This window comes from Emys orbicularis, chromosome 1, assembly GCF_028017835.1.
Source record: "Emys orbicularis isolate rEmyOrb1 chromosome 1, rEmyOrb1.hap1, whole genome shotgun sequence".
NCBI classification, from domain to species: domain Eukaryota; kingdom Metazoa; phylum Chordata; order Testudines; family Emydidae; genus Emys; species Emys orbicularis.
The window spans coordinates 349,005,446-349,019,040 of NC_088683.1; the positions used below are offsets into that span (position 1 = coordinate 349,005,446).

Below are 13,595 nucleotides of genomic sequence, written 5' to 3' on the forward strand. Positions count from 1 at the left end.
ACACATGTAGTTTGTGGTGACAGTGCTAAAGAACTGCAGACAGGCACTTAGCAGACTGGATGTGAGCTGGATGCAAAGATGCCTCACCCTGGACCTCCTGCTGACAGTATGTAAATACACCTGCAGACTGGTCATACAGGGTTTTTCAGAAACCACTATGAGAGGATCTGAGAAAGCAACAGCGTAGTAGTGAGACCTTTACCATCATTAGACTTGTATTTGAGCTCTGGTGGAAGTTTATTGTGCTGCATATCCAGACTGAAATCTGAACAATCACTACAATGTTTGCCTCTATTTGGTATGCCAAGAAGCTGGGACGCAGGTTTGTGCATAATGCCAGGAAAGCAAAAATAGAGAAGGTATGTTCTTGGTGGGAATATTAGCCTTGCCTCTCATGTAAGATGCCTGCTACATACTGTAGTATATCTGATTAGGTTTTTTAATAAACTGAAAATGACCTATCACTATTTATGTGATTTCATGCAAACATTCTTGATTCATGTTTCTGTGCTTGTCAGTTTGTTTAAATGCTGAAGAGATAATCATTTCCAAAGTCTTTATGGCCCTTTCATTTGAAAAATAAACAGCAGTACATCTGGTATCTTGCGTGTTCAGGGAACACTCCAGTAAACTTGTTGCTGTGCTGCATTATTTTTATGACTACAACATTAGGTTCTCAAACAACCATTGCTTTTTGCTGCTTGTATATATTTATCTAATATGGCACCAATCAGAATGTAATATGTTAAGTGTTAAAAGGGTTGGGGATTTTATTTCGTGGTACTTGTTGAAATGCTGTATTGTAGCTTGGATCCCTCCTATTTAAATAGGAAGTAGCTATATTAAAAATAAATGGCTACAATCTTATCCATTAGTCATTGGTTTCTAGCATTATTTCTTTACTCTGTTTTTACATCAGTCATAAAATCATTTTTTATAAAATGTGTGACTATTTAACCAGCTGTTTTCTGTAAGTCCTCATACCGAAGATGCCTCTGTCATCTTTCCCTGAAAAACAAAACTTAAAATGTGTTAGAATTTACAGTTAGGAGCACTGGGAATAAGTCTTCCATTTTGATTTATAGAAGCAATTTATAAGATCTGTAGTCCATCTTTGTGTTGAATTAACAGAATGATAGACACCATTTTTAAAATGGGACGATTTCACCAAAATTGGAACTCTGAGCAGTAGGTTGGGGAAAAGAGATTGAACTATACAGCTGTAAAGTTGCCTTCATTACCCTCATGTCATGTCTCCCTTGGTTTCTTTTATCTTTGATGTAGCAAAGGGATTCATAAAAAGGTTTCTTTATTATTTCTTTGGCATTTCTTTGTGATATAATCACTGACCCAGCACACAATTGCTCCTTCATCTGAATTCATTGGTAGCTGAAAACGCTCTTGACCTGGAACAAGTGATAACCAGAAGTAAACTGTTTTTATGATTCTGGGAGGAGACTGTCCTCTCTTTCCAAGATTCCAAGTGGCGAAAATGCACAGCACCAAAGCTATGACAGATTGTACCTTAAACATCCTGGAAAATTATCCCAAAATCATATTCATGTGATCATTTTTTACCCCTTCTTATGTTGTCACAAATTCCATTGTCTTAATGTGGGATTTATCATTTTTTTGTTACTCTCACTAAAGCAACCATCTGTGGTATCATATAAACTCTTGTGCTAGGTGTGTTTTGTTTGTGGGAGGGAGAGGGAGAAAAAAACCCAACACTTAAGCCTTGACTACCTCCTCCCATGGGAGCCTCCACCCTCCCCTACCCCAAAATGGTAGCTGAGGGATTAAGTATCCATCAGACAGAAACACATTCAGAAGTTTTAAAGCTGGTCTAGAATGCATTATATAAAACAAGTGTGTGTACACATGGTTCTTTGGGTTTTTTTAATCTTATTTAATCTCTATGGGAAAATACAATTGAATTTAATAGAAAATGGTATTCCTGCTATAGAATTCTATAGTATAGTTTAAAATAATATTAAAATATAGTAATCATATCACTGCCTATTAAATTCTTAAGTTATTTATAGAATAGTTTTTGTAGAAATCTGTTGGGTTAATCCCTATTCAGTTCTATAGGACTTCTATCAGGCATTTGTGACCCCTACACTGTTTTCAATGGTATTCATGTTTAAGAGCTGCAGTTGAGAGTTTGCGGGGAAATGCTTACATGAGCTCTGTTCCAGTACGCTAATAGACCATTCTCTATTGGAATTTCCTAAGAACCAAAATATAGAACCATGTTTGTGCTCAGATTTCATTCATCTTTTTTTTTGGTCTTGATTATTGCCATGGATAGGATTCATCCTTCAGGCTTCATTCCATACGCAGTGCTTCCAGTGACTTAAAACTCCTTTCATAAATCACCATGATGTACCAGTGGCAGGAGGAAATCCATGGCCTAGTATGGCACGTAGGTTTTCCTCTTGAGTGCTAGCGATGTTCGGAAACTGATAAACACTGACATCTGCAGTCCAGTAATTTGGTAGCAGGAAAATGATTTGAAAACATGGTTGACAATAAGTAAATGAAAAAAGTGTCTGACTTGTTTTTGTAAGGTTTATGTTATTGGCGCTGCTCAGTTGAATAATCAATATAACTATTAGCTTGTTTTGCCTTGTTCAAATATTTTTACGTGAAAACAGAGTTGCTATTTTGCTGCGTGCACGCATGATTTAAATAAGCTATGCTTTTCATAATGAGCCGTTCAATATAATAATCTGCAAACAAAGATTTTAACAGCAAATATATGCAGAAAAAAGAGAATTGTTTGTAGTTTAAATCCAGGCACTAAAAACTGGGAGAATTGGGCTCTGTAACTGTCTCTGCCATAAATTTCAGATGTCAGGCTTAACCTCTCTGAACCTCAGTTTCCCTGTAAGTAAAAAATGGGATAATCCTTGTCTACCTCCACTAGCTGCCCTTAAAAATGTTCCAATTTTCTCTTAGATAAAGAGAGGCATTTTGAAAAATTGTCATACTTAATTGTATTTTTTTAGTCTGTAAACTCCTTTGGACATGGACTGAGATTTTTTGTATGTACAGCACCTCGCACAGTGGGGACCCAATTCTGATTGGGACTTCTTGACACTATGTTACTACTAGTAGTGCTGCTATGAAGTTGTTATATAGTTAAGAGGGGAGTCTGCCAATATTGAGAAAAGGTTACTTAAGACAATTGGTCTTGCCTGTGAGACTTGTGTAATTAAAGATGGTAAAGTACTTTGCGGTTGTACTGTGTAGACCCTGCTGGTTCGCTTTCAAATAACTGTGTTTGAAACAGTACTATATAGGGAACTTTTCGTGTGCACCAGCAGGTTCTACAGAGACCAATTAATTAATGTGCAATATGTGAGTGCACTTTGGAAATCACACCCCCCTAGAGCACCACACCCCCATAGAGCATGTTACCCTACCATATAGACAAGTCCTTTGATTGATAATTTGAATTTTTCTCATTAAACTGCAATTAAGCAAAAATCAAGAGATGTTACTTCATGTGGTTAAGCTGTAAAAATAAGTATTGCAGATGATTGGAAGTGGTGCAGAAAGGTAATGGAGCAATTAATCAATTTGATTTAAGAAGGAAAACTAAAGATCAGCACAGAGTGGAATGAAAGATACTCTGATTGTCATACTATATTTTGTTTTAAAAGAAAATTACTTTGTGTGGGGCCGCTTTATTATAGCAATAATTACAGTGAAATTTCCTCAATGAATAGTAAATTTGCCAAAAATGCAACTTTTGGGGCACCAGAACTGTTTGGGTTGACTTCAGTGTACAGTTTTGGCTGAAAAAACTAAACAAAAAAATCCACAAAGACTTAAACATTGAAACATTTGATTTCAACATTTTCAAAACAAAAAATGGCAACATTTCATTTCAAAAGAAAACATTGATTCAGAATAACATTTTAGAAATGAAATGTTGATTCAAATTGACATTGCTAATTGAAAATGTCATTTCAAATGGACACAGTCTAAATTTTTGTGGGATTTTTATTTTGGTGAGGAAAAACAAAACAAAACAAAAAAAGCAATTTGTTAGAAACTAACCAAATATTTTTCTAGTTTTTCAGTTCACCCACCAAATCAAAAAATCTATTATTCTCTTAACTGTATGCATAAAGTGATGAAATTTCACAAAAAGGCAGTAAAGAAAAAAGTATATTTGTTTAAAATGACTTGTACTTGTTGTTTTTCTAATGTTGAAGTGCTCTTATTTATTGCCTTTGCAATTCTAAGAACCTCTCTCCTGTAGTTCACAATATGAGCCACCTCATGAGAATATAATATCACAAAGACAGAGCAGAGTTTTCCTTTATAAATGTATATAAAATGCGGATAGTGTCAGATTTAGAATTTCTCAAGATAACAGCTACATAATGAGTGGTGTTCAGATTTTGAACATTATGAATTCCCATTGAAGTAAAAGGTTTTAAGTAGGGTTGTCAAATGAATTAAAAAATACTTACAATTAATCGTGAGATTAAAAAAATAGTTGTGGTTAATCACAGTTTTAATCACACTGTTAAACAATAATTGAATACCAATTTAAATTCAGCATGGAAGCAGCTCCTTTGGAAAGGTGGTTGAAACATGAAGGGGCATACAAATGTTTAGTATATCTGGCACATAAATACCTTGCAATGCCAGCTACAGCAGTGAAAATGCGAAGGCCTGTTCTCACTTTCATGTGATGTTGTAAATAAGAAGCGGGCAGCATTATCTCCCGTAAATGTAAACAAACTTGTTTGTCTTAGCAATTGGCTGAACAAGAAGTAGGACTGAGTGGACTTGTAAACTCTAAAATTTTACATTGTTTTTGAGTGCAGTTATGTAAAAAAATATTTGTAAGTTGCACTTTCATGAAAAAGAGGTTGCACTACAGTACTTGTATGAGGTGAATTGAAAAATACCATTTCTTTATCTTTTTATAGTACAAATATTTGTAATAAAAATTATATAAAGTGAGCACTGTACCTGGGCTGAGAATCAGCACTTCCAAATCGGAGGTCAGGCTCCTCTCCTGGAAGAAAGTGGACTGCTCTCTCCAGGTGAGGGGGGGAGCAGCTGTCCTTAGTGGAAGAGTTCAAGTATCTAGGGATCTTCTTCACAAATGATGGTAAGTGGGAGCGTGAGATCGACCGGCGGATTGGTGCGGTGGCGGCAGTGATATGGGTGGTGGTGAAAGGGAGCTGAGTTCTTGGATGAAGCTCTCGGTTTATAGGTCATTCTACGTCCCCATCCTCACCTATGGTCATGAACTTTGGGTAATGACCTAAAGGACGAGATTGCAGGTACGAGCGGTGGAAATGAGGTTTCTCCACAGGGTGACTGGGCTTACCCTTGAGACAGGGTGAGGGACTCAGCAATGCGGGAGAGTCTCGGAGTAGAGCTGCTACTCCTCTGGATTGAGAGGAGCCAGCTGAGGTGGTTTGGGCACCTGATAAGGATGCCCCCTGAGAAGCTTCCGTTGGAACTCTACCAGGCACATCCCACGGGGAGGAGGCCTCAAGGTCATCCCAGGACATGCTGGAGGGATTAGATCTCCTGGTTGCCCTGGGAATGCTGGGAAATCCCCCAGGAGGAGCTGGAACCTGTTGTGGAGGAAAGGGAGGTCTGGTCCTCCCTAGTCCATGCTTCTGCCACGACCCTCACCAGGAAAAGCGGCATAAAGGACAAAAAAGAAAAAACATCCAACAATATTTATAATAAATTTAAATTGGTATTTTATTATTGTTTAACAGTGCAATTAAAACTGAGATTAATCACAACTAATTATTTTTAATCTAGTTAATTTGTTTTGCTTTAATCGCTTGCGTTAACTATGATTAATTGACAGCTCTAGTTTTAGGTAAGGCACTTAGAACCTGATCCAAAGCATATCGTGGGCAATGAGTGCCTTCTAGTTGACTTCCATGGGCTTTGGCTCAGAACTTTGGTAGTGAAGTATGATAATGTATTTGGTACTGGCTGTACTTTTGCTATTTTGGAGGTTAAGGATTGGCTAGAAAAACAAAACATGTAGGTATTTACAAAAAGAAAGAAAAAATATTTCCTTAAAAAAGGCTGACAAAGCTGGAATGTGTAATTAATGCAATTCTCTAGAAATGCACTATCCATCTTTGGAAATGTTTATAGAATCCAATCAGCAGTGTGACTAAATGGTGATTCATAGATTCCAAGGCCAGAAGGGACCATTGTGATCAGGTAGTCTGACTTTTTGTATCACACAGGCCATAAAAGTTCCCCAAAATAATTCCTTTTGAAGTAGAGACCATCTTAGTATGCATTCTAGATTAAAAAATTGTCAGTGGTGCACAACATTTGGTAGTTGTCCCAGTGGTTAATTATTCATGTTTAAAAATGAATGTCTTAGTTCCATTCTGAATTTGTCTAGCGTCAGCTTCCAGCCATTGGATTGTGTTATATTTTTCTCTGCTACATTGAAGATCCCACTATTAAATATTTGTTCCCTGTGTAGGTACTTGTACTGTAATCAAGTCACCCCTTAGCTTTCTCTTTGTTAAGCTAAATTTATTGAGCTCTTTGAGCCTATCCCTATAAGGCATCTGTTCTATTCCTTTAATCATTCTTGTGGCTCTGCTATGAACCTTCTCCAATTTATCAACATCCTTCTTGAATTGTGGGCACCAGAACTGGACACCGTATTCCAGCAGAGGTCACATCAATGCTCTATTTCTGCATCCAAACATTGTATTAGCCCTTTTGGCCAGAGTGTCACCCCCACCCCCAATCTTCTTTCAGAGTCGCTGCTTCCAAGAATGGCCTACATTCTTTGTTCCTGGATGTACACGTTTACATTTAGCTGTATTAAAATGCATATTGTTTGCTTGCGCCTAGCTTACCAAGCAATCTGTATTGCACTATATCAGTGAAACTATCTTCATTATTTGCCACTCCCTCCATTTTTGTGTCCTCTGCAAACTTTGTGAATAATGATTTTGTTTTCTTCCAGGTCATTAATAAAATATTAAATAGTGTAGGGCCAAGAATGGATCTCTGTATGACTCCACTAGAAACATAGCTCAATTCTCCATTTACAATTACATTTTGAGATCTATCAGATATCCAGCTTTATCTCCATTTAATGTGTGCCATGTTAATTTTAGATCTTACTAGTTTTTTTTAATCAAAATGTCATGTGGTACCAAGTCAAATGCCTTACGGTAGTCTAAGTATATTACATCAGTGCTATTACCTTTATCAACTGATTCTTCATGGCAGAGTGTATATCCTTAATATCTCTCCTGTGTCTTTATTTGTAATGCAACTTGCCTTAACAGTAGGCCAATTCAGGGCAATTAATATTCCTTTAAACTCTTTTATTTACAAGCAGCTCTCCAGCTAGCTAACTTGAGAGAAATGAGAGAGATTCATTCATACCAGTATTTACTCACAACAACAAAAGAACAGAAACTATGCACACAAGAAATATGGAAAGCAATTCAAATTAATAAAACATCAACTTAGGGCACAGGTTCTCTTATCTGTAATTAGTATTATATCTCTTCAATATTTAGTTACTTTGCTTGTACATTTTGCTAACCTGGACCTTCCAGTAGTTACTCAGTCCTCAGTAAAGCTGCTTATAATTTTGTAACTAAACTTTTCTTGTTTAAAAAAAAATTCTGATTTGTCAAAAACAAAATTTGGTATGGGAAAGGGTCAGTTTTGATTAAATTTTTGTCAAGAAAAGTTTCTTGGGTCCAGGATGGAATTTCTATTCAAAACCAGAGAGAGAGAGGGAGAAGTCCCCCCCTCTCCAAAAATAGCCAGTAGTCAGCGCTTGCACATGCCTCATTCAAAGCAGGAATTTGAATCTGGGTCTCCTACATCCCAGGTGGGTGCCCTAACTGTTGGCTATTCTAAAGTTGCTCACCCTTTCGCTCTAGTTTTTGTGAAAAACTTTGGAAGGTCTTGTGTTTGCTCCAGTGCCAAATGGGGGGGGGGGAGGGGGGAATCTTTGTAGGGTGGGGAAAATGTTTTTTGCCCAGCTGATTTCACTCCAAAGGAGCAATAGAACCCACAGACCACCAGTGCCTTTTTAAAAAACTTTGCTCTAAAGGCAGGGCCAGATTAATGCAGGGGCTTTAGGGGCTACAGCCCAGGGCCTCGGGCTAACCTGCAGGCCAGATGCGACCCGCTGCTTCTTTTCATCCGGCCCATGGCAAGTCTCCGCGCTGTGGGCCAGACACTGGTCCCCGAGCCTCGGTGCCCCAACCCACTCAGGGTGGGAGCCGCAAGCACTGACTCACCAATTTGCACCTGCAGCCCCTAGGCGAGAGGCGTTCAGGAAATCTCTGCGCACTGCCCCACTGCCCGGCCAATGGGAGCTGCGGGGACAATGCTGTGGGCATGGGCAGCGTGCACCACGCAGAGCGGCCTGACCCTTCTGCCTAGGGTCCGGACATACTGGCCACCTCAAAGAGCAGAGCAGCGCAGAGCCAGGGCAGGCAGGGATCCCGCCTTAGCCCTGCAGCGCTGCTGACCCAGGAGCCGCCCGAGGTAAGTGCCTCCTGGCCGGAGCCTGCACTCTGTACCTCCTCCTGCAGCCCAATCCCCTACCCCAGCCCGGAGCCCCCTCCTGCACCCAAACTCCCTCCCAGACCCCACATCCCCACCCGCACCCCAACCCCCCATCCTAGCCCTGAGCCCCCTCCTCCATCCAAACTCCCACCCAGAGCCCGCACCCCAAACCTCTGCTGTACCCCAATCTCCTGTCCCATCCCTGACCCCACCCCAGAGCTCACCCCCCCAGCTGGAGCTTCACCCCTTCCCACACCCCAGTCCCCAGCCCTGAGCCAACTCCCCCACTCCAAACACCCAGGGGCCCCACAAAATCTAATAGCCCTGCGCCCACAGGACAGTTAATCCGGCCCTGGCTAAAGGCGAAACAAGTCTTTTACTTGACTACAGTCAACCCCTATATAACATTTGATCCTTGTAACAAATCCACCTCCCTGTTTTAAAACCTCTTCACTAAAGGATATCTCATATAATTTCCACCAGCCCTGAGCAAGGGAAAGAATGCAGTTGTACTCTTGTAGAGAAAACCAGGGAACAAGTTGTAACTCACTCATGACTAAAGAACAGGAGTAATTGTGGCACCTTAGAGACTAACAAATTTATTTCAGCATAAGCTTTCATGGGCTACAGCTCACTTCTTCAGATGCATAGAGTGGAACACACAGACAGAAGATATTTATACATACAGAGAACATGAAAAGGTGGAAGTACGCATACCAATTGTAAGAGGCCAATCAATTGAGATGAGCTATCAGTAGCAGCAGAAGAAAAAACCTCGAAGTGATAATCGAGATGACCCATAGAAGGTGTGAGGAGAACTTAACGGGGGGGGGGGGGAATCAATTAGTGTAATGACCCAACCATTCCCAGTCTCTGTTTAGGCCTAAGTTAATTGTGTCTAATTTGCATATTAATTCGAGTTCAGCAGTCTCTCTTTGGAGTCTGTTTTTGAAGTTTTTTTGTTGCAAAACTGACACCTTCAAGTCTGTCACTGAGTGATTAGAGAAGTTGAAGTGTTCTCCCACTGGTTTTTGAATGTTATGATTCCTGATGTCAGATTTGTGTCCATTTATTCTTTTGCGTAGAGACTGTCCAGTTTGGCCAATGTACATGGCAGAGGGGCATTGCTGGCACATGATGGCATATATCACGTTGGTAGATGTGCAGATGAATGAGCCCCTGATGGTGTGGCTGATGTGGTTAGGTCCTATGATGGTGTCACTTGAATAGATATGTGGACAGAGCTGGCATTGGGCTTTGTTGCAAGGATAGGTTCCTGGGTTCGTGTTTTTGTATGGTGTGCGGTTGCTGGTGAGTATTTGCTTAAGGTTGGAAGGCTGTCTGTAAGCGAGGACTGGTCTGTCTCCCAAGATCTGTGAGAGTGAGGGATCATCTTTCAGGATAGGTTGTAGATCTTTGATGATGCGCTGGAGAGGTTTCAGTTGGGGGCTGAAGGTGGCGGCTAGTGGCATTCTGTTATTTTCTTTGTTGGGCCTGTCCTGTAGTAGGTGGCTTCTGGGTACTCTTCTGGCTCTGTCAATCTGTTTTTTCACTTCAGCAGGTGGGTATTGTAGTTTTAAGAATGCTTGATAGAGATCTTGTAGGTATTTATCTCTGTCTGAGGGATTGGAGCAAATGCGGTTGTATCTCATGACTGAACACCTGGAGTTAGGGGAAGGGAAAATTGCCATACTGATTCATGTCACCTTTAGTACCTCTTACAAAAGCAGATACCAGCTTTATCACATTCCACTGGAACAGGCTTTTAAATGTTCTTTGCATGTTGTATTTTATGGATTTGGGGAGATGCTCCCATCTCCCTACAAAAGGATTTGTGCACCTAATTCTCCATTTGACAAGAGTGTTAATACCCCTGTTTGCTCATCAGCGTGCCTGTTGCTTTAGCACAATAGCATTAGTGGGGGATTAAGTTTGATTCCAGGTTGTGGGTGGATGTGGTGGTGGTTTGGCCTTAATTATAAGGGTTTTTTTTCTTGTATTGAGATTTAATTCAGATCCACATGGCAACTAAACTTGTGGTTTTTGTTTTTGTTTTTGTTTTTTGTTTTTGTACTTGTTTATAAGGCAGTGTATATAATTACTAATACATACTGGTAGGAGACACCGAAGAAGTGGGTTGTAGCCCACGAAAGCTTATGCTCTAATAAATTTGTTAGTCTCTAAGGTGCCACAAGTACTCCTGTTATTTTTGCTGATAGGTAGAGGTGAGTTACAATCATAATAAAATGAATCCAAATAATCCTCCAAAAAATACAAGAGTAAATCACGAATAGCTTATTATGCATCCATGGCTTGAAGTTAATCCCCTGCAATCATTTATTCTCTTGTAAATTTAGCTTTTTCTTAGGAGGAGTTTTTGAGTGTGTATGTGCATCCCTGAATGGGTCCCTCCATGTGTTGCAAGGCGCTCCCCTTCATAGCCACTGTCCTCCCAACTAAGGAGAAGTAGAGGGGATTCTTGTTAAAGTCAATCTGTATTTCTCCTTCATTGGCTAAAGAAGTTTCTGTTAAGCAACTATTGGCACTCCCTTGCTATGGACTGGAGCTCCATCTCTACCCTACTCGGATTGGTCTAGAGGACTGGCATTGGCAATTGATCCTAGCTGGATGCTTCGTATGGTAATGCATTGCATTTCCACTGTGCCACCAAGACTGCTCTGCAAAAACAATGCTTTTAAATTTATAATCAAGGTGGTCACTACTTGATATCTTATAAAATAGCTTAGTGTTATGTACCTTTCAGAAATAGTAGTTGTAATTTTTCAACTTAACTTTCACCTCAGTCACATAAAAACAAAACAAAAAGAAACAGAATGGCATTTGGAAAACCACTTCCACACCAATGCCTACATTAATTGCTACTTTGGGTGCTCATGCTGTGACTTGAATAGAGTCAGTCTGGATCTATTTCTAATGAATAACCAGCTTTATTACCACCAACTACAGGAGACTGTTTTTCTAAAAGGAAGAAAAATAATTTTCTCATTGTATTCTATAAATAATTTGTTTATGGTTATCACCTTCTAAAATATAGTGTAATGAACTGTATTTGGAATTTAATAGGATTTTTGCCTGCTCAATATAGTTGATAGCTATATCAAGTTCAGTTAAATCCCAGGGTGTAGCATTGTGAATATAATGTTTAATTCAAATGTTTCCCATTATTTATGGAAATTTGTTTTTTATTTTGCATATTTCTGCAATTTGCAAGTGTATTATGAAAATGGCTTGCGTAATACACAAGTGTGAATATCTTTGGCCTCAGTTGTTCATCTGTGTCTTCCATAAGCAATGTAAAATATAGCATAATAAAATACTTGTTTGACTTGGGTTTTGAATTACACTTGGCATCTCTAATATGTATGTAGATATAGATCAGGTTAATATATTGACAAGAAACACTGTCTAATGGAGTCAAAGCCTTCTGAGAAGCTGATATGAGAATTCTAACTGTAGTTTCTAAATAAATTATATTGGGCCTGTTTCTCATTTATACAAAAGCCCTTTGACACCACCGTGACAGTGGTGGTATACATGTAATTTGCTTCTAATCTGAGGTACCTTTGCAGTGCCAGAGAGGTGTAAAAAAGGACTTGGTGAAAATGAGAATTGGGCTTATTGTGATCTCAATGACTCTCTGTAGGTAACTTTTATAATAATGCAGACACAAAGAGAAACTGCAGAGCTACAATTCATTTACAAATTTAACACCCTTAATTTGGGCTTGATTAGGGACTGGGAGTGGCTGGCTCACTACAAAAGTAATTTTCCCTCTCTTGGTATTGACACCTCCTCATCAATTATTAGGAGTGGACCACATCCACTCTGATTGATTTGGCCCTGTCAGCAGTGGTTCTCCACTTGTAAGGCAACTCCCTTCTCTTCATGTGTCAATATATTTATGCCTGCATCTGTAATTTTGACTCCATGCATCTGAAGAAGTGGGTTTTTTACCCACAAAAGCTGATGCCCAAATAAATCTGTTAGTCTTTAAGGTGCCACCGAACTCCTCATTGGTTTAGCTAATGTGGTAACAAACCACTTTTGCTAGTGAAGACCAGTCCTAAGTGTTCATGTGAAACATTAGCTTGACACCTCTGCAGACATCAAGTTGTCTTCTTGACCACAGGTCACATATAACTGAAGAAACAGCTGAGCTAGCTTCCCCTCAGTTCTTTGTGTCTCAGCCTTGTTCTGGAGCGATCACCCCTAGTTATAGGGGAAAATAGTCTCTAGATCATGTGTAGGCTTTGGCTCCTCTTCTGAGACTACCAATGAAGAGGTCAGGTACAGTAGAACCTCAGAGTTACGAATAGTAGAGTTTCGAACTGACCAGTCAACCACACCTCCCATTTGGAACCCAAAGTATGCAATCAGGCAGCAGCAGAAGGGGGAGAAAAAGCAAATATAGTACACTACCATGTTAAACATAAACTGCTGAAAAATAAAGGGAAAGTTTAAAAAAAAAAAAGATTTGACAAGGGAAGGAAACGGTTTCTGTGCTTGTTTCCTTTAAATTAAGAGGGTTAAAAGCAGCATTTTTCTTCTGCATAGTAAAGTTTCAAAGCTGTATTAAGTCAATGTTCAGTTGTCAACTTTTGAAAGAACAGCCATAACGTTTTGTTCAGCGTTACGAACATTTCAGAGTTACGAACAACCTCCATTCCTGAGGTGTTGGTAACTCTGACGTTCTACTGTAATGCTACATTAGGTAGCTCTTTGTGTGAACTGGACACCTATGCAGTGTTAACTGGTCTATGACCATGCTCCTTTCCCATAGTCCACCAATACAATAACTTTGTCATTATCAACCTTTGTTGGATTTGAACAGCTGACCTGCGTGGGATAGGTTCTATGCTCCAGCACCAGTCCTTCCGCCATCCAGCATATTGCAATCTACCTTTCATTCACTGGTTCTCCTACATTATGGACAGGTGTGGATGTAAAACAATGCCCCAAAAGCTTTTGTTATGCAACACACAGGTTTGGACATAAATTAACAAAAG

The 13,595-nt window shown here is 39.6% G+C and overlaps 1 protein-coding gene across 2 annotated transcripts in view; it reads left to right on the forward strand.

Annotated features, from left to right (window-relative positions):
* The window catches only part of DLG2 (discs large MAGUK scaffold protein 2), a 933,774-nt gene that overhangs the window by 209,531 nt on the left and 710,648 nt on the right, over nucleotides 1–13,595 (forward strand). Inside the window, exon 1 of one of the 2 annotated variants that reach the window (XM_065406561.1) lies at nucleotides 282–359. The exons of the other annotated variant lie outside the window; for it this stretch is intronic. Coding sequence (XP_065262633.1) covers nucleotides 282–359 — 78 coding nt within the window. Of the gene's footprint in view, nucleotides 1–281; nucleotides 360–13,595 lie in introns of those variants that run through there. 2 annotated transcript variants of the gene reach the window in all.